We start from the raw sequence: 20587 nt of genomic DNA on the forward strand, positions 1-20587 counted from the left end.
GGCGCCCTTGCACTACATAGTTGATGGTAGATCTAAAGGAGATTGTACAATCAGAATGTATAGTATATGTGAACTTTACAGAACCCAGAACACAATTTTCCTGTGTTCAATACTAAAGCTCTATCCACATAGGCGGTAATCTGTCAGGACACTATGCCAAATGAATGATCTATGCAAGATGAAAGATAAAAATGAATGCCTGTGTATTTAGTGAGAACAGTGATCACTGATTGATTGCTTTTCATTTAATATTCATGCACATGGAAGTGGGTGGTAGGTAGGAGGGTCGATGATGCAGGGTGTGTGCTGATGAGGTCAGCCGGTCAACGCCTTCATGTGTCATGGCCTAAAGTCGCTGCAGGAAATAGGGCAGAGGTAATGGAAGAGCTTATTGTACAGCCATTTGGACACTGACATAAAGGTGGGTAAAAAAATGGAAAGCTTTTGAATTTCTACAAAAGAATTACATTAATGCTATATTGGTACATGGGGGGCTGGGAGTTAGAAAAAAAAGGTGAACAAAAGCAAATTTATCCTTTAAATATATTCCTCAATGACCACAAATACTATAAATCCATTTGTGTGCACTTAATGGCTCTGCAAACCCTAGTATTACATTGAAAAATTGGCAGTAACATCATCACTGTGCTGTACAAAGCCTGTGTAGATCTGTGGGAGGGGCCCAGCAGGCCCCACCAACTAAAGGCTGTCTGCAGAAAACTACTGGAGGGGCGGAGACAAGACCAGTCACCTTGCACAAGGAGAGAGATCAGCAGTGACCGGTCTTTATTACAGGAAGTTCCTGCACGGAGGTACATTTTCACACTGGAATACTACACACATCTAGAAGAAATACACAAAGCAAAGCAATGTTCACTAAGAATACATATAACTCTTGTATTTAGACAATATTTGCTTATCCTGGAGTTCAGCTTTAAAACAACAAAAGTAGTACATCAATAGAACCAAGCCGTCACAATTTTACCAATTTTTTAAATGTTCAAATATTGCTTATACTTGCAGAGTCCTCGACTACAACCTGGTCACGCAGAGGTAACTTCCAGTACCACACAAATGGTAAGTTGTCTTCAAAGCTTCTTACAGAATCATTTACAGGAAATGGCCAGCCCACCCAACAGTGATTTTGTTTATAGGTAAAGTCTGGTCAGCTGAGTCTGCCTGCGGGTTCTTATATGTCTTGTACATTTCACTAGTGAAAACATAGTGAAAATAGTGAAATAGTGATTAGTTGTTACCTACCCACATGGAAGAAAAATATATTTGAAATATATTTGTAAAATATTCTTCCCAAATATATTGCCATATATTTGAACTACTACCATTTTGGCCATATTCAATATATTTAAAAAAAAATAAATAAATATATATATATATATATATATATATATATATACACACACACTGCATGCGGAAATGCATTTTTATTACAAAATATATGAAAAATAGTTTTAAAAATACATTTCAAATATACTGTATGTCTTTACAAATACAAATCTACATTTTTGGAATGCATTTACAAATATATTTAAAAAAAAATTTAAAATTACTTTTTTATATGTTAAAAAAAATCTGAAGAATATATTTAAACTATATATATATTTTTTAAAAATTTAAATTTTTAAATATATTCTTCAGATTTTATTTAACATATAAAAAAGTAATTTTAACATATATTTTTACATATACAAAATATATGAAAAATAGTTTTAAAAATACATTTCAAATATACTGTATGTCTTTACAAATACAAATCTACATTTTTGGAATGCATTTACAAATATATGTAAAAATATATGTTAAAATTACTTTTTTATATGTTAAAAAAAATCTGAAGAATATATTTAAAAAAATGTTAAAATTACTTTTTTATATGTTAAAACAAATCTGAAGAATATATTTAAACTATATATATATTTTTTTAAAAATATATATTTTTAAATATATTCTTCAGATTTTATTTAACATATAAAAAAGTAATTTTAACATATATTTTTACATATATTTGTAAATGCATTCCAAAAATGTAGATTTGTATTTTTAAAGACATACAGGATATTTGAAATGTATTTTTAAAAATATTGTTCATATATTTTGTAATAAAAAAGCAGTTCAAAATGCAGTGTATGTATGTATGTATATATATTTGTGTATATATATATATATATATATATATATATTGAATATGGCCAAAATTGTAGTATTTCAAATATATGGCAATATATAAGAAGATTTTTGTCTCAGAGTATTTATACAGATTCCTAGCAGTCTTCAGGGCCAACTTTCCTGGGATTGGCAAGGGCTGTATAAATATTCATACTGTTTTTTGCATTGCTCCACATCTATTTTCCAGATTATTCTACTGCTCTCTAGAAAACAGAGGAAGCAGGCAAACTGGCAGCAGCTGAAACACTGAGCAGATTGAACTAATCACATGCAGCTGCACTGATTACAGTGAGCACAACTAAATTTACCTAACACAATAATTACAACCACACAGATTACAGCCAAGCTAAATTTACCTAGAAAACAAAAATAGCGTCCCACTGAACACAGTGAGCCAGCACTAAATCTATGTAAATCTAGCATCTATCTAGGAGGGTGCTACTTTCACCCCCTCCAAAAATAAGCCATGTCCTAACTGGCCTGAGCTTAAGGCTCCTAACACAAAATACTTACAAAAAGCTAAGTGGAGTATCCCACAAATTTGAAGGGGGCAAAGGGAGGTTAACAGTTACCAAACGCCTTGTGGAATGGAGCGGTGGGATGACCTAACAAATATATACTTTTCTTATCCAGAAATCTTATAGCACTATTTACAGCTTATCCTAGCTAAATCCATATTACTATCTAAACACACAAGTATTTACAGCTATAGGTTAGTACTGAAACCAAAGTTCAACAGTCTTCACCTAGAAGCATGCAAAGTTAGTACATCCTACCAAACAAATATGTACAATCTACTTAACAGTGTGAAGATTGAATTATTATCCCCAAAGGGATAACCCTCCAAAAGTTCACGATATTAAACATAACATTCTCGACCATAAATGTTATATCCAGGGGCGGACTGAAAACTCATGGGGCCCCCGAGCAATAGGGGATCATGGGGCCCCCGTGTCCTCACCCACACCCAAAAAAGCCCATGAAAAAGCCAATGAAAGGTACCAGGGGCATCTCATGGGGCGCCCTACTGACCCCGGGTCCTCGGGCAGTGCCCGAGTGCTCGAATGGTCAGTCCACCCCTGGTTATATCTAAATGTAACACTAATGCAGGTGTGCACAATCTACTCTAAAGCACATAAATCACTATACCAGACAAATACTAATGGGCGGAAGGAGCGTTTCCAGCAATAAAGCTATACACAATCAAAATATGTATATTGAAGCCAAATCTTGTTTTGTAGAGTCTTTCAGAGCCCTGAAAAACAAAACAGAAACAGGCATCCTAACCAAGCTAGCCTATCTAAAATTCCATGTATTTACAAGACCTTCTATGCAGTATCATTCCCTAGCTAAGGACATTTGAGAACATAGCAAAATATTTTCAGAAGTTCTATAAAGATGTGGGTTTTGGCCTTGCTAGCCAAAGTCCATAACCATGTGCAGAAATGCTGAGTTTAGCTCAACCGACATGGACCTGGACCCCAAAGCTGCCATCTTAGGAGCACAAGCTCTCCTTTAAATTGCCACCCCCTGCCAGAAAGGCCAGATTGCATTTTCTGAAGAAAGGGGGACATCTATTGCCCCATGTGTAAACAAGCTTCAAATAGAGTTTCCTTGGTAGGTCACTGCTGAGCCAGTAGCAGTCTCTGGATAACTGATGACTTGGTTTCAAGCCCAAAGCGTTGCAACCTATGTTAGGCAGCAGTTTGGTCCAGCTTCACAGATTGGAATAAAATGAAGAACTGGCAGGACATTTGTAAAACTTAGTTGCAAAGGAACTCCACTCCCTTTGCAGAGTTGACCCACACTCAAAGTGACAACTCAGCAACAGAAACTCCCTTGGTAGTAAAGAGATTGCCCCCTATGCTGGGTAATAGTTCAGTTCATATAGCAGCTGTAGAACATCTTCATAAAGGCTTTTCCTTTGGGCACATTTCTTTGGTGGTAAGCCATCACCCCCTGTTATAGTGATGAGCTTGACTCTAGCTCAGCATCTGAAAATGGGCTGAAGCACCCTCCCCTTAGGTTGCAGAATTGAAAGGAGAAGGATTTAGAGCAAAGTGGTTGCCATTTTTTTTTTAGAGCAACAGTTCAGTTCAAGTTCCCAAGTTAGTAGAACTTGGGAACTTGCAGAACATGTTGGAGAAACATTTTAGTTTCCTCCCTCTGCAGAACAGGACACATGAAGCCTCTCCTGGCAAATCGTTATCCTCTGCCACAGGCAACAATTCACCCAACTTTGAACAACATCAGGGCATTTTTTGGTGTTTCCTCCTCCTTCAAGATGCAACTGAATAAGGAACAAATTTTGTAGAAAGTAGTTACACTTTAACCTAAGCGACAGTTCAATTTGGGACAACTCAAGGATGCTGCCTCTAAAGTCAAAGTCACAGGTCCTGACAGCTGAATTAGACTGCAGGTGAATTAGCTGCCAGCCAAAACCCACCACTATCACTCCCCATCAGCTCATCTGTTGGAACTGTGGCATCTGGCTACCTCCATGTGGGGGCGATAGGGTTAACTGTGGCTGTTGGCTTCTCCTCTTCCTACGGTTATTGGTAGAGTCCAGCTCCTGGGTCCTGTTGACCTTGGATGTCTTTTCAACAGCCAAATGATCCTCTGTCCTGGAGGCTGCACTGGTGCTGGGCTACTCACCAAGTCCTAATGGCTGTATCCCCTTGATAATGGAGATAAGGGTTTCACTTCGCTGGCAGATCGTTGTCTGGGTGAACACCAAATATCACCAAAAGAAATCTCTGTCTACATGACTGAATAATTGTCATTCAAAACCATTAAAGTAGAAAAATCTTAAAACATTCCAGGTACAAGAAATGTCACTAAACACAGGCAGGAAATCAAGATTTCAGGTTTATGCATCATAAACGTAGAGTACATGCGTATCGATATTGTGTTTGCCAAACACCCATAACACAGTCTGACCAACAAGGAAGCTCTGCTGAAATAGAAAATCTTCTGCCAAACTACCAAAACTTGTCTGTTTATACCAATCGGAGTAAGAAATTCTAATATCTAGAGCCAGTCACCATGACATTTTTTTAAATTAGCTCATTCCCAACTGAAATTATATTAATTTTTTTATTATTATTATTATTATTATTATTATACAGTAATATAGTGCCAACAGTTTGTAGTATAGTTAGTGCTTTACAATATAAAGGGAGACAGTACAGTTACAATACAATAAATAGAGGGCCCTGCTCATAAGAGCTTACAATCTAATAAGGTAGGGCAAGTGGTACAAAAAGTAATAATTGTGAGGGATGAGCTGATGGAAGTATTAAAAGGTCAGTTGTCAGACAGAGGTGGGACACTCTTCCCTGATGAGATGAGTTTTCAGGGACCTCCTAAAGGTAGCCAGAGTAGGAAATAGCCAGACATATTGATGTAGAGAGTTCCAGAGGATGGGAGAGGCTCTAGAGAAGTCCTGGAGATAAGCATGGAAGGAAGAGACAAGAGAGATAGAGAACAGGAGGTCGTGGAAGTTGTGGAGAAATGGTTTGGATGATATTTGGAGACAAGATTGGATGTAGCTTGGGGCAGAGTTGTGGAAGGCTTTGTAAGTTGTGGTTAGTATTTTTAATTTAATTTGCTTGGCAATCAGAAGACAGTGGAGGTTTAGCAGAGAGGAGTGGCAGACATTGAGTGGTTGGTAAGGTGGATGAGTCTGGCAACAGCATTCATGATAGACTGAAGGGGGATAGCCTGTGTAGAGATACGCCTTAGAGAAGGGAGCTGCAAGGCGAGAGATAACAAGGAAGTGAATGAGGAGCTTGGTGGTTTTATTAGTTAAAAAGGGGGGAATTTTAGAGATGTTATGGAGGTGAAGTCTACAAAATTTGGACAGTGATTGGATTTGGGGCTGAAAGGAGAGATCAGAATTCAGGATTACACCTAGTACCCTGGCGTGAGGAGAGGGACTTTATGGAAAAGTCATAAATTGATCTATATGGAAAAGTAAGAGAGGAGGGCAAGGACGGGGAGGAATATTACAAGCTCAGTTTTAGAAAGGTTTAGTTTGAGGAAGTGGTGTGACATCCATGTTGATATTTCTGTTAGGTTAGTAAAGCAAGAGGAGACTGAAGGAGTGAGGTGAGGAGCAAAGTGATCGATTGGATGTCATCAGAATAGAGATGGTATTGGATGCCAAGTTCATCAAGTGACCAAGAGAGGAGGTGTAGATAGAGAAAAGAAGGGGTCCAAGATGAGAGTCTTATGGGATCCCTACAGAAAGAGGAAGTGGAGTGCAGGGGACAGAGTTGTAGGTGACAGTGAAGGAGAGCTGTGATAGGAGGAGAACCGGGAGAGAGCAGAGTCTTGTAGGCCAAGGCAGTGGAGTGGAGGGCAAGTCTGTAATGGCATTTTCAAATGTACTGAGTAGTAATGTGCCTGACCCCTATACTCTGTATGTTGCACACTTCTGACCCTTACATTCTGTGCATTACTTTTACTCCTGACCCCTACACTCTGCATATTGTACTCTTGATCCCTAAACTCTGTACGTTACTTTTACTCCTGAATCCTATACTCTGTATGTTACTTTTACTCCTGATACCTCTACTCTGTACGTTGCACACTTCTGATCCCTACACTCTGTACATTACATTTCTCCTGACTCCTACACTCTGTACATTCATTTTTACTCCTGACACCCACACCCTGCATGATACTTTTACTCCTGACCCCTGCACTTAGTACGTTACTTTTGCTCCGGACCCCTAAATTCTGTACATTACTTTTACTCCTGACCCCCTACATTCAGTACATGAATTTTACCCTTGACCCCAACACTCGGCACAATACTTTTACTCCTGACCCTTACACACTGTACACTACACTTCTCTGACCCCTTTTGTACAATCAGGACTAGTTTTCTAATCTAGTGGGACTGCTTTTTTATACTGAAGTGCCTTGAGGTTTTACATACTTTTAAAGGGTGCCATGAAAAAAGAAACACTGCTCTAACATTACTAGATAAATCTCAAAAAATAAATGAATGAAATGAAAGATAACAATAAAGAAATATAATCCATCCAAGATGTAATTCTCATTGTTAGTTCATCTGTCATTGTTGCACTTTTCTTTTGTTTCAGTATATCCTGGTGGCCCAGAGACAACTACCTGTCGCTGAAGTTCGGGTGGATCAATTTAAGGCCTCCCTAAGGAGCTACGAAGAATTCACCGCTACACAGGAACAATGTTTACAGTAAGGACACTAGGTTTCTATCTCTGGACTTCCATTGTAACATTTTAATGAATAATTTCACAGCTGACTTATTTGGATAGATGTTCTTTCATGTGGGCTTTGCTCAGTCCATATACAAATAGGTTAGTCTACATTGAAAAAATCTTTAGTTAGACATCATTTAGAATACTGTGTCCAGTTCTGGAGACCTCAGTTACAGAAAGATATTGATAAAATAGAACGAGTCCAGAGATGGGCAAAAAAAATGGGCAAAGGTCTAAGGGGTAAACCATATCAGGAGAGACTTCAGGAACTTAACCATTTCCCTCCTATGGCGAGATGGCGGCCGGCCCGGACATGCGCAGTTTGCGCCCCTACAGAGCCGCGCAGCGGCGCGATCTGTCACCGGCCGTGTACCTCAGACACGGCCGATGACAGATCTGAGTACCGGCCCTGTTGCCGGTACCCTGTGACCTGTCAATCACAGCCAATCACAGCAGGTCACATGACAGTTGTATACAATGAATGGCTTCATTCATGCCATCCATTGTATACTAGTGTGCCTAGCTGTGAATGGTCACAGCGATCACATGCACAAGCTGGGCCAATCACAGCCCAGCTGTGTCATGTGATTAGCCGTGGCCAAATCACAGCTAAGCACAAGAAAAAAAAAAAAGCCCTGAATGAATCGATGTCATTCAGGTAAATGCTATAGTAAAGTAATTCTTTACTATAAGCAATTTGTGTAAAAAAAAATAAAAAATACTGATCACTTCCCCAAAGTAGTACAATGTTACTATGGTAACATTGTACTACTTTGGTCATAGTGAAATATGAAAAAAAATCTTAAAAAAAAGAAAACAAAATGTAATAAAAAATTTAAAATAATAAAAAAAAATAAATTTTTTTTAAAATTTTCTTTTTTTTTCATACTGTCACCAGTCAGTGTCCCTGATCACCACCATGCCAGTTATATGATGACGCTGTACTGCACTGGTGACAGTATGTAAAAAAAAATAGTGAAAATAATTTTTTTAATTTTTTCATTTTCCGAAAAATTCTGACAAAAAAAATACAACTTCAAAAAACTTGCCATTCCTCTTATGAAGTACGTCGGACTGTCTATTTTGCAAAAAGGGGTCATTTGGGGGATATCTGTACTGTTCTGACATTCTTGGACCTCAAGAAATTAGATTGGCTGTCAGTACTTCAGCATTGATCAATTTTCAGATCTATACCATAGTTTGTGAACTCTATAACTATAACTCTAAACTAAATAATACATCCTAATTTGGGTTATTTTCACCAAAGACATGTAGCAGAATACATCTCGGCCTAAATTTATAAAGAACAATTATTTATTTGCAAACTTTTATAACAGAAACAAAGAAAAACGTGTTTTTTTTTCAAGATTTTCGGTCTTTTTTTGTTAATTTAGCAAAAAATAAAAACCCTGGTGGTGATTAAACACCACCAAAAGAAAGCTCTAGTTGTGTAAAGAAAATTATACAATTTTAGTTTGGGTACAATGTTGTATGACCGCGCAATTGTCATTCAAAGTGTGACAGCGCTGAAACCTGAAAAATGGCCTGGGCAGGAAGGGGGTAAAATTGCACGGTATGGAAGTGGTTAATACTGGGTGAATCTCGACATGCAGTTTGCAAAGCATGCCTTGCTTACTAAGTTATTTAGTGCCTGGTATGGAAATGGTTAATATGTACAGTCTGGAGGAAAAAAGGGAAAGGGGGACATGACTGAAACCTTTAAAGGATACGTTCTCCTTAGGAGATATGTTACATGTTCCACCTGTTTTTATGGTGGAACATGTAACATGTTCAAAATGCAGCAGCTAGGGTTGTTGGTTCAAATCCCAACCACAGCATACCTACCTAGAGTTTGCATGTTCTTCTTGTGCCTTTCTGGGTACTCATCCTCCCACACTCCAAAGACATGTTTGTAGGTTAACTGGCTCCTGCCTAAATTGGCCCTAGTATGTGTATGTATGAATGTGTATTAGGCACCTTAGATTGTAAGCTCCTTCAGGGCAGGTACTGATGTGAATGTACAATATATATGTAAACCGCCGTGTAAATTGATGGTGCTGTATAAGTATCTGTAATAGTATATTGATAACCTGGGGGGCATTACCGAAAACATATACCAAATAACATCAAAGACTGATGAGAGACTTTACTTATGCCAAATGGGATCTCATTTATACACAAGGGTTCACAAATTCCTATTAAAAACATATTTTTTTTTTATTAAAGCTAAAATTGTTTGTCTCATGAAATTGGTGAAGAAAGAACATTCACAATGCATCAGATAAAAACAATAAGTAACAATGGTTCAAGCCGTCGTAACAGTTTCCAACCTCATAGTTATAGCTCTCTTTGGTCTGCATGTTTTGGGGATAAGGCCGATTCTTCAGGACCTTATATTGTTGAAACCAAGACTGTGTGTGCTATATGCCCATGTCCTTATAATCATACATTTAACAAGATTCTATTTGGTAATCATGGACTTTTTGTGGACCATATAGAAACAGAGTATTATAAAAACAGTTTACTCAATCTCATGAAAACAATACAACACATGTTAATATACTCTCTGCTGCGAGGTTCACATCATGTATAACGGGGATCTCTAAACTTTCTGAATAAAGAACCATTTTACTGTCCTTCAGACTTTAGGGGGGCCGGACTGTGGCCTTTGGGAGTAGAAAATGCCCCGCATCAGTGGGAGTAAATAATGCCATCATTGGTGTCAGTGGTAAGAATAGTGCCCCACAGGGGCGGACAGACCATTTGGAAACTCGGGCACTGCCCGAGGGCCTGGGGTCAGTAGGGGGCCCCATGAGATGCCCCTGGTACCTTTTTCATAGGATTTTTTTAGTTTGGGCAAGGACACAGGGGCCCTATGATCCCCTATTACCCGGGGGCCCCATGAGTTGTCAGTCTGCCCCTGGTGCCCCATTGTTGGTGTCAGTGGAAAGAATAGTGCCCCATTGTTGGTGTCAGTAGAAGGAATAGTGCCCCATTATTGGTGTCAGTAGAAGGAATAGTGCTTCATTGTTGGTATCAGTGGGAGGAATAGTGCCCCTTATTGGTATCAGTGAGAGGAATGGTGTCCCATCATTGGTGTCAGTGAGAGGAATAGTGCTCCATTGTTAGTATCCATGGGAGGAATAGTGCCCCAAGGGCCAGATAAAGGCTAGCAAAAGGCCACATCTAGCCCCCAGGCCACAGTATGCAGACCACTGATTTATAGATTCCAGTACATATCACGTGTAGACTCGACATGTTTCAAAAGATCTTCTTCAGAAGCACATGTGAAAGGATCAATACACTGGAACCTACAGTTGCTCTGTCAAAGAAAAGAAACACTGCAATCCACTGGAATTCACATCATGTGAGCATTTTCCATAGAGGTATATCCTGATACACCAAACTGGAGGCCACTTTCTCTCAGATAGAAACACCTGCATATAGCCAAAGGTCAGCAGGTGATCTAATGGTCAAAATCTTCTACATGGGGCTCGAGTTTAGACAATATAGGCGTGATTCAATATCATTAATAAATGCCCAGTATATCGAAATGGTAACCAAAATGTGTATATCCCAGTGGCAGCAGGGGCTCCCAGTCCATCCTCATCATAAAAGTCATAGAGACAAACTGATCAATAGGTTCTTTGTTTTCCACATAATTCCAGCATGCTATTCTTCAGGAGCTTCGATGCTTGACCTTTATGACGGCTTGAAGCAGCTTGAAGCATTGTTACTTATTGCTTTTATCTGATGCATTGTGAAAGTTCTTTCTTCACAAATGTTATGAGATAAATAATGTTGGCTTTAATAAAAAATAATAGGGTTTTAATGCAGTTTGTGAATCCTTGTGTATAAACAAGATCCTGGTTGGCATAACTCAAGTCTCTCATTGGTCTTTGGTGTTGTTTGGAATTTTCAGTAGGAAGCTAAGATCTAAAACACGAGAACATGACTTAAACTAGCAGGAGAAAAGTTTAAGACTAACCTACAAAGTATTATTTTATAGAAAGAGTAGCTGATGCTTGGAACAGTTGGGAGTTGGTCAACATTGTTCATACCATTTGCCTTGGGCTACGCTGTACAATGGTTCCAAGGCAAAGTCAAGGCTATTTGCCCTATTTGCTATGGTGTCAGTTCACACCGCTGCATTGCAGTAAATTTTTCAGCACAGTAGGTTGCTGCATATTCCTGCTTCTTTTAGAGCTTTTTTTAAAATTGCGTTTATATGCATTTTTATGTGGGTTTCATGTGTTTTTGTTTTGGCCAATAACCAGCAATATCTGCTTTGACACCATTGGTGCTAGGAGGCACAGACTGGATGTTAAGCACAAACCTTCCCCAAGAATGCAACAAAAAAGAAGCACATTCAACTTTTCAAAAATCACACTGCACCACAGTGCATTGACGTAAATGGGGGGCCATAGAGAATAATGTCATTTCTATGATCATCCATGGTAGCATGACGGCAAATGCACAACAAATCGCAATAGTGTGAATGGAGACTTTATGAAATTTCACTTGCAAAAAAAGGAAGCAGTGCTAATATTTTTGTGACTGTTCATATACGTATATAAATCAGTTCATTGTGTGGTATAACCCTGAATGACATGATTGACAATGATGGACAAACTGGAAAAATAAGAGACCTCAGGAATGTATGAGAGCACCTGCAATGGAAATAATCTTTCTATAAATGAACTGTGTTGGCAATAGTAATCACATTATTTCCTTAACACAACGATGTGAGGTAATCAGGTGCAATAAATATGAGTTTTGTAGAACATAACAAGTACTGAGGAAGTAGAATGGAAAAAAAATAAGAGACATAAAACATCCACCTCGAATACCACCATGCCTGCTATATATTGATCAACCATGGTACAAATAATGAAAGTGGTCTCAAGAATAGTACATATCATACAACTTGTAAAAGATAAAATCTTTTTTTTATTATTGCCATCCAATCAATACAAATGTACTATGGGGCCCATGGTTGGTTTTTTCACGTGATATAATATTTAGTCCACATCCATATATTTTATGTATTCTGTGTTCATACCCTCTCTGGGTAGGTGGGCACAGCACCAATGCATGGGAGAATAATAATTTTGCCCGGATTTCTTCTTTAAGTTGTTTTAATAACATAATACAGAGGTTTTGAAGCAAAAAACTGTTAAAGGCATCCCCCAGCATGTAATAGCTTGCAGTTGCTTGGGTAGTTGCTTGGAACTATGTGTTTTGCAGAAAGCACCGCTTTCCCAGGACCATGGATGAGTTGTGCATGAAAATCAAAAAGACATATATTCTGTAACAAAAGCATAGTATCATTGACAGATCTCAAGAAATGCTCAGTATAATGAACAAAATATCTAAAAAATATGTGAAACAACAAAACGCAATAGCTGCCTGAAGCAATGGAAAAACCCCCCCAAAAACCCCCAGAAAGTGGTGCTTTTCGCAAAACGCGTAGACCCAAGCAACTACAAGTTATTACATGCTGGTGGATGTCTTTAACAGTTTTGGTTTCAAAATTGTTGTGTTGTGGCTTTAAGTCTTATGTTTTAACATATTATAATAAAAAGTTTTTTATATATACTGTATATTCTGGCTTGATGAATATATGTATGAGTTCCTAGCGATCATCAATAGAGTTCCTTATATAAGAATTTCTTCTTTTTGGTTTATACATACAGGATGGTATCCCGAGTTACCATATCAATTTTTATCTCACTGTGCTATTTCCTCATTTTATTCGAACCCAATAAGAGCCTTACAGAAGTAGTTACCCTTCCCCACTCCATCCTAAACTAACAAAATGGTTTTGGCTATAGATACACTTTTCAGTTGTCAAATCTGAACATTTTATCATACGGCAAGGCATAAAATAATTACACACTGATGGTCAAGGTAACAGCAAAATAATAATGCTTTTCCTGTTCTTTCTTAGTTTAAAAATGTCTTAAATAAAAAATAACTATTGTGAGATTTTTCCCTCTGAAGGGCACTGCCTGTTCTCTGCAGCTGTGAGTCATCGCAGAGGTGAATAATGATTTGGCACCTTCATTGTTAGAGAACCCCTTTTCCACTGAACATTCCAGAGATGTTACAGCTGAAAGAAGCTATAGAGAGATCTCATTATATGATGCAGCTAAACCTTCCTTGCCTTGGAACGTTCCACATACTGACATCATTATATGTACCATAAGCACCGTCAGCTTGCTTTAAAACTTTCCTTTTCGTGGAGCTTGTGCAGAGATCAGTTAACCCCGTATAGGTTGCAAGCTGACGATCCTCACAGGATGGATCGGATCAGTGGATTGGGGAGGATAATGGAACGGACTCCGATCCATTATGTTCAATCAGCAGATCCGATCCATCCTGCGGGGATCGTCAGCTTGCATTAAAACTTACCTTTCCGTGTAGCGGGTCTGGTGTCACCCCATGCAAAAGGTGTCACCTGGTGTGGTGCGCACCCCCCGCACCTGCCTAGGGATGCCCCTGCCTATATAGTTATATAACATTATGGTGCATGTGATCAGGACCAGGACAAGGTCATCTAGTGCCCAGGGCAAAGATTATTATTATTATACAGAATTTATAAAGCACCAATAGTTTGCTCAGCGGTTTACAATATAAAGGGAGACAATACAGCAATGATTATTATTATTTCAGGTACTTATATAGCGCCGTCAATTTACACAGCGCTTTACATATACTGTATATTGTACATTCACATCAGTCCCTAACCCTCAAGGGGTGTACAATCTAAGGTCCCTAACTCACATTCATACATACACATACTAGGGCCAATTTAAACAGGAACCAATGAACCTACCAGCGTGTCTTTGGAGTGTGGGAGGAAACCAGAGTACCCGGAGGAAACCCACGCAGGCACAGGGAGAACATGCAAACTCCAGGCAGGTGGTGCCGTGGTTGGGATACAGTTCAATACAAGAAGGTTAGGAGAGCCCCAGCTCCTTGGAGCTTACAATCTAAGAGGGAGGGGCTGGTGGTACAAAAGGTAATAACTGTGGGGGATGGACTGGTAGGAGGAATAGAAGATTCCGTTTTTAGCTGAAGGCAGGATAGGCTTCCCTGAAGAGATAGGTTTTCAGAGATCGCCTAAAAGTGGGCAGAGTAGGCAGTAGTCTGATAGATTGGGGTAGAGAGTTCCAGAGGATGGGGGAGGCTCTGGGGAAGTCCTGTAGATGAGCATGGGAGGAGGAGACAAGGGAGCTAAAGAGTAGGAGGTCAAGGGAGGACTGTTTGGGTGATATTTGGAGACAAGATTGGTGATGTAATTTGGGGCAAAGATGCCAAACTGTGTCATATTAATACGCAAAGTATGTGTTAAATTACATAGGAATGTGCCCCTCCTCTAAATGAAAACACTGCACCTGAGGCAGCTGCACCTTCTGCCCCCCCCCCCCATCCTGGTCCTGCATTTGATAGCTCCTGTGTGCTATCTGTGTTATTATCATTACGGTTATTGTTATATTTTTACATCAAGTAGAACTAAAAAGCAGAATATTGATTTTACACTTTAATGTGGGAATTCAGCTACAATATGTTGGATAAATTGGGAAAGAGTTAGAACCTCTGTCAGATTTTCTTTGCTAAAAATTGTACAAAGAAAAGCACCAGGCTATTGTTACAGAAACAATTCATCGGTCACAGGTGTATTAAAACAGCCAGGGGTTCTAAGGGACACTCTTCATCAGGACTACAACATGATGCTACATGCACTACTTCTTTTATAAATCACATTTGTGAACCCCATGATGCTCATAAGGGATGTAAAACGTAATCTATTATAATGCAACAAAAACTAATACACCAATGAGTATAAAAAAAACATTGGGTTAATAAAATTAAAGTGTATGTCCAGATAAAACGTTTTTTATTTGTTCTAGATAGACTAGAGAAGGATTAGATCACCTGTTGGGGTTTCTCAGCACTGTCACCTGGGGGAAGCTCAGTTGCCCTGTGCAGAGCCAGCCTGCAACCTTCTCAAGGATTTTTTCTTGAAGGTTCAGCAGGCACCCTGGGTGGCAGGAGATCGCAAGAAGGCAAGTATTAGTGGCGGAGGCGGATCGCACCAAGTCAATCTGTTACTTTGACATTAAAGTGTTACTAAACCCACAACAGTAAAATCAGTCTGTATATGCAGTAAAGCATGCTTGTTATACTCACTGTGGAACCTAAGGGGATAATCTTCTGCATTGTGTAAAAAGGATGTTTGATCCTTACTTCTCTGCCCCTCCTCTTGTTGAAATGATCAAACTGATACAGCCTGAACCCGTGGTCACATGCACATTCTCAGTTTGGTGTGTATTACTTTAGAGGGGTTTTTTTTCTTGGGAGGGTGCATGTGATCAGCCCGGGGCCAATCAGCACTGCTCAGACAGATGGTCAGAAATTTCACATCCTCTTAGAGCAGAAAGAAAACTCCTCCTAGAAGCTTTAACCAGTGCTCTGCTGAAGTCGCAAGACTATTTTTTAAGTCCGCAAACGTGCGATAAACGAAAAACCCGTAAGTGTTCACAAAAAAAGTGCAAGTGCAAAACACCACACGAAAAAGTGCACTTAGGGGTGTGCTTTGTCCTTCCCCCGAAGGGGATGGACCACTACCCTGATCCCCTGGGGCATGAAGCTCCTGACAGGGACAAGGTTCCCATTTGGTCCTCCTGGCCAAAAGGCCTGGTGGACCACCGTTCCTTGTGGCCAGCCGAAGCCAGCCACCCAGTACTTGGTCAGGGGGCTCTCCCGAAGAGAAAACCCCCCAGGTACAGGGGAGGAAGGAACCAAAAGGCCACACATCCTTCCTCTAGACTTCAGGGCAGGCCTGAGGACCCACACCCTCCATCTTGTGAGAAAAACACACACATAAGAAAGAAAAAGTGACAAAACGTGGGACGTGAAATAAATTAAATAAATAGAAAATAAAAAAGTGGTCATGCCAAATTGTGAAAGACCAGGCCCTGAGGCCTGTAGCAAAAATTGCCCCGAACTTAGCCAAAAGGCCTGGTCCTGAGGGCACTGTGCAGATAAAGTTGAAAACACAGTGACCATGTGCCTTTTCACACTGTGGGGTCCCACACCCAGGTGTTACTAAGAGCACCCCTGAGGCGACCACTCAGGGGGCACTGGTTTGTGGACTTTCTGCCTTCCTGGCTCCTGGCCAGACAAGGTAGATCCGCTCGAATCAGGAGGAACTGGGTCCTTCCAGGCTTCCTGGGAGAAGTACTCACGGGCCCCAGCAGCCTGTGGGCGCCTCGCTTTCTCTTCCAGCCAGTACTAGCCATCCAGGCCCCCATCATACCAGCAGGGGTACTATACAACCAGTCATCCCCGCAAAGCTAGAATGACCGTGGAGCACCCCTGCTGGACACTGATAAGAACAGATACTACACTTGATCTGCCGAGAAGCGATGCAAGACTGCTCTAACTGCTGATGAGAAAAGGTATTTAGCAGTTTATATTTACTAAAATAATTGCATTTCCATGTTGTGTGTACTATTCAGACCAGATATAGTGAATGCAGGGTCCAGGGTTTAATAACACGTATTGCAAAGTGCATATTCCTAATAATATGAAATTTCAGTTAAAATGGGTTTCTGCTAAGGTTGGAAAAGAGTTAAAACCTCTGTCAAGTTTTTATTACTAAAGGCTGTACGCAAAAGAGCACCAATATTTTTTGCAGCAGTAGTTTATTGGTCCCAAAGTTCATTCAAACAGCCAACACATTTTGGGGGTTCTAAGAGGCCCCTTTCATCAGGGCTAGAATATGAAAAATAGTGTTGTAAATATAGGATGTATGAAACAATGGCAATCCATCCAGAAAACATAATAGAATAGTGTGAAATAATTGTCAGATTACAATAATATAAAATGTTTTACAATAGATGAAAACAATGATGCCAGGGGAAACCTTTTGGATTTCCTATTTAAATATTTAAGTACATTGGGGGAATTAACAGGGTGATGTGGGCACAAGCTTGCACCACTCTTCTAAACATAAAAATGGAACAGATTCTGCTCCTAATTAACAAAGGGGGCACAAGCTCCTTTGTTAATTAGGACCAGGGCTTTTTTCAGTGGTAACGTGGAAGAGGGGTGTTGGGGTGTGCTGGAAGGTCTATTAATGCTGGCTGCTGGGGGATCTATTGTCACTGGAGGGGATATATATATTTTTTGGCAGTCCATTGTTGCTTGTGGGGGATCTGTTGTTGCTGGGGGGAGTGAATTGTTGCTGTAAGGGATCTACTGTTGAAGAAGGGGGCTGTTGTTGCTGGCTTCTGGGCAGTCTATTGATTCCGGGTGCTGGGAGATCTGTCGTTGCTGCGGGGGATCTATTTGACTGCTTTTCTTGCAATCACTAATTCCATACAAATTGTTTAGCACTACAAAATGACACTTGGCTCCAGGGGTGGACTGACAACTCATGGGGCCCCCGGGCAATAGGGGATCATGGGGCCCCTGTGTCCTTGCCCAAACTCAAAAAAGCCTATGAAAAAGGTACCAGGGGCATCTCATGGGGCCCCCTACTGACCCCGGGCCCTCGGGCAGTGCCCGAGTTTCCAAATGGTCAGTCCACCCCTGCTTGGTTCTGTATTCTTTAAAATGAGCAGTACTGGGAGTTGGGTAAGGGATGGAACCAAGGATACAAGAAGTGACTCAGAAGGGGGTAGTTGCACCTATTCTCTGAGAAAAAAAGCCCTGATTAGGACAGATCGGTTCTCTGTTCTGTGACAAATACAGCACATGCCAGAGAGAAAAGGAGAGCTGGAATGGCATGCTCCCATCTCCTTGCAATCCCCGACTCTCTCAGTTCAGGGTGGGAGGGAGGAGGAGAGTGATAACTCTGTGACCTCTGCTTGTGTAGTGTAATCACTGCACGGGCAGAGAGAGGGATGTGAGCGGTCTGCTCACATTCTGTTTGACAAGGTCACATCTTGGGGAATCAGTTGCAGTTCTCTATATGGAAAACTGCCACATTTCCTCTGTTAATTAGGTGCACATTCTGCAGTTGCTATTTCACTCTGAAATAGAAACTGACACAGGTGGCGCAGGTAGACCTGAAACAGAAGGGAGTTTAGTTTATTCCCCAGTTAGACTCCAGATGGTCTAAACAAGATTATGTTTCCTTTCCTTTTACTCTGTCAGATTCCAATTGCATTGAGTAAGTATCACTGTGTGATGCAGCCACAGAAAGTAATTATTTCCTCCCCAAGAAAAAAGATTGCCAAGCATGTTCGAAAGAATGTTGGTTGAAATCTAGAGATCTGAAAATGAGAGATAATACATAGTGGGCTAAAGGGCAGGGGTGATGGATGCTAATGCAATGATCAAAAGATTTCCTATGATAGTAAATACAAAGATGGAAGACTCTAAGGAGTAAAATATTTAATTTATGAAGTTATCTAACTCCTCGAATTCTGACACTTTTGTATAGTTCTTTCCAGATAACCATAATGTTGATCCACTATAATCTGGATCAAATCCATAAATCTGCAATATAAAAAAAAAACATTTTTTTTTACAATACAGGATGTTTATTGTAAAAAGGAAAGTAAAAGAACATCACAGCTGAAACACAATGCAATTGTTTGACATGGTAGACATAGCACAATGGGAATGTACAATAGCAGCAAGTTGCACAACATCCAAAAAACCACAGAGTAGTTATGAAGCAATAAACTGGTGGTACCGCATCTGAGTCAATTCAAGGGTGAGACCCAGGGTGTAGGGAACCCATCAGAAACAGACAACTAAAAAATTAAGGGAAAGGAGAGGAAGGAAAGGGGAAGTAAACCGAAGGGAGGGAGGACAGGAAAAAGGAGGGGGGGGGGGAGAATAAGAGGCTACCATAAACCCCCACTGAAAGATCATACTACAGGGCAGTGGGCCAAACGCTTCCACTGTATACCCTCAATGAGATGTCCAGGGGAGCCATACCTTATCGTATTTCCAGGGACAGCTTCTATTAATATAGACAAGTTTGTACATTGGAAGGGCCACATCTACAGCTGTTTCCCAAGACGATATCACAGGAAGGCCCCCTGAGTTCCACTTTAATAGAACCTCTTTTTTGGCATAATACAGGAGATAAGATATCAGCAGTTTGAGTGGTGGGACCATTGTGCCTCATCATGAAGCCTCAGCAACGCCAAGGCAGGTGAAAGGGGCAGGGACAGCTGCAACCGTATATTGATCAAATCAAAAACATCAGACCAAAAGGGAACAATTCCAAGACATGTCCAGAACATGCGTAAAAAGGTTCCCAAATGTAGCTGGCAATGGGGGAAAGCAGGGTCCCGCTCTGGGTATATCTGAGAAAGCCTCAAGGGGGTGTAATAAACCCTATGTAAAAACTTGACCTGTATAACTTTATCTCTGGAGGAAAAAACTAACTTGGGGCCCTGTTCCAAAGCCTCTGCCCAGTCCTCCTCATCCAAAGAAGGATATCCTCCTTCCATGTGGCCCATAACTTCTCAATCTTGGGGGTATTAACACCAAGTAATATTCCATAGAGGACAATGATTTTTTTAAGTCTCCCCATGTAAAAAAAAAATATACTGGTCTAGAAAGGTTTTTGGTCATCCAGATCATGGAATTGGAGTTGGCAAATCAAGTCCAACGGCTTAAAAAACTTTCACCCCTAGTCTAAGTGGCTTCTTTGGTTGAAAAACTGAAAGACACAACTTGTGAGCAGTGGAAAGTTTTTAGGAATAATATGCAAGTCAAATTTTGGTTGATTTGCTAACACTAGATAATATTTTTGCCTATTTTGTTGGAATGTGTTATATAGGGCATACTGTAGATCAGGGGTGTCAAACTGGCGGCCCTCCAGCTGTTGCAAAACTACAAGTCCCAACATGCCTCTACATGTGGGAGTCATGCTTGGAACTGTCAATCTTGCAATGCCTCATGAGACTTGTAGTGTGGCAACATCTGGAGGGCACCACTTTGACACCTGTGCTGTAGATCTTCAACAAAAGTCAACTTGTCAGCCATATTTGAAGTGGTTGTAAACCTCAGACATGAAATACAAACAAAGCATTTCCTTCTATAGTGTGTACTTGTCTCAATCCAGAGCACTAAGTGTTTTCCTGACACCAAGAAAAAAATGTTGATGTAAGGAAGGGATCTT

The 20587-nt window shown here is 40.2% G+C and overlaps 1 protein-coding gene across 1 annotated transcript in view; it reads left to right on the forward strand.

Moving 5' to 3' along the window:
* NECAB3 (N-terminal EF-hand calcium binding protein 3) overlaps positions 1–20587 on the forward strand; it is a 128971-nt gene that overhangs the window by 97519 nt on the left and 10865 nt on the right. Inside the window, exons 9-10 of the mRNA XM_089673230.1 lie at positions 1024–1077; positions 7296–7408. Coding sequence (XP_089529356.1) covers positions 1024–1077; positions 7296–7408 — 167 coding nt within the window. The remainder of the gene's footprint in view (positions 1–1023; positions 1078–7295; positions 7409–20587) is intronic.

This window comes from Staurois parvus, unplaced genomic scaffold, assembly GCF_062004578.1.
Source record: "Staurois parvus isolate SC_StPar_1 unplaced genomic scaffold, SC_StPar_1.0 ptg000137l, whole genome shotgun sequence".
NCBI lineage: Eukaryota > Metazoa > Chordata > Amphibia > Anura > Ranidae > Staurois > Staurois parvus.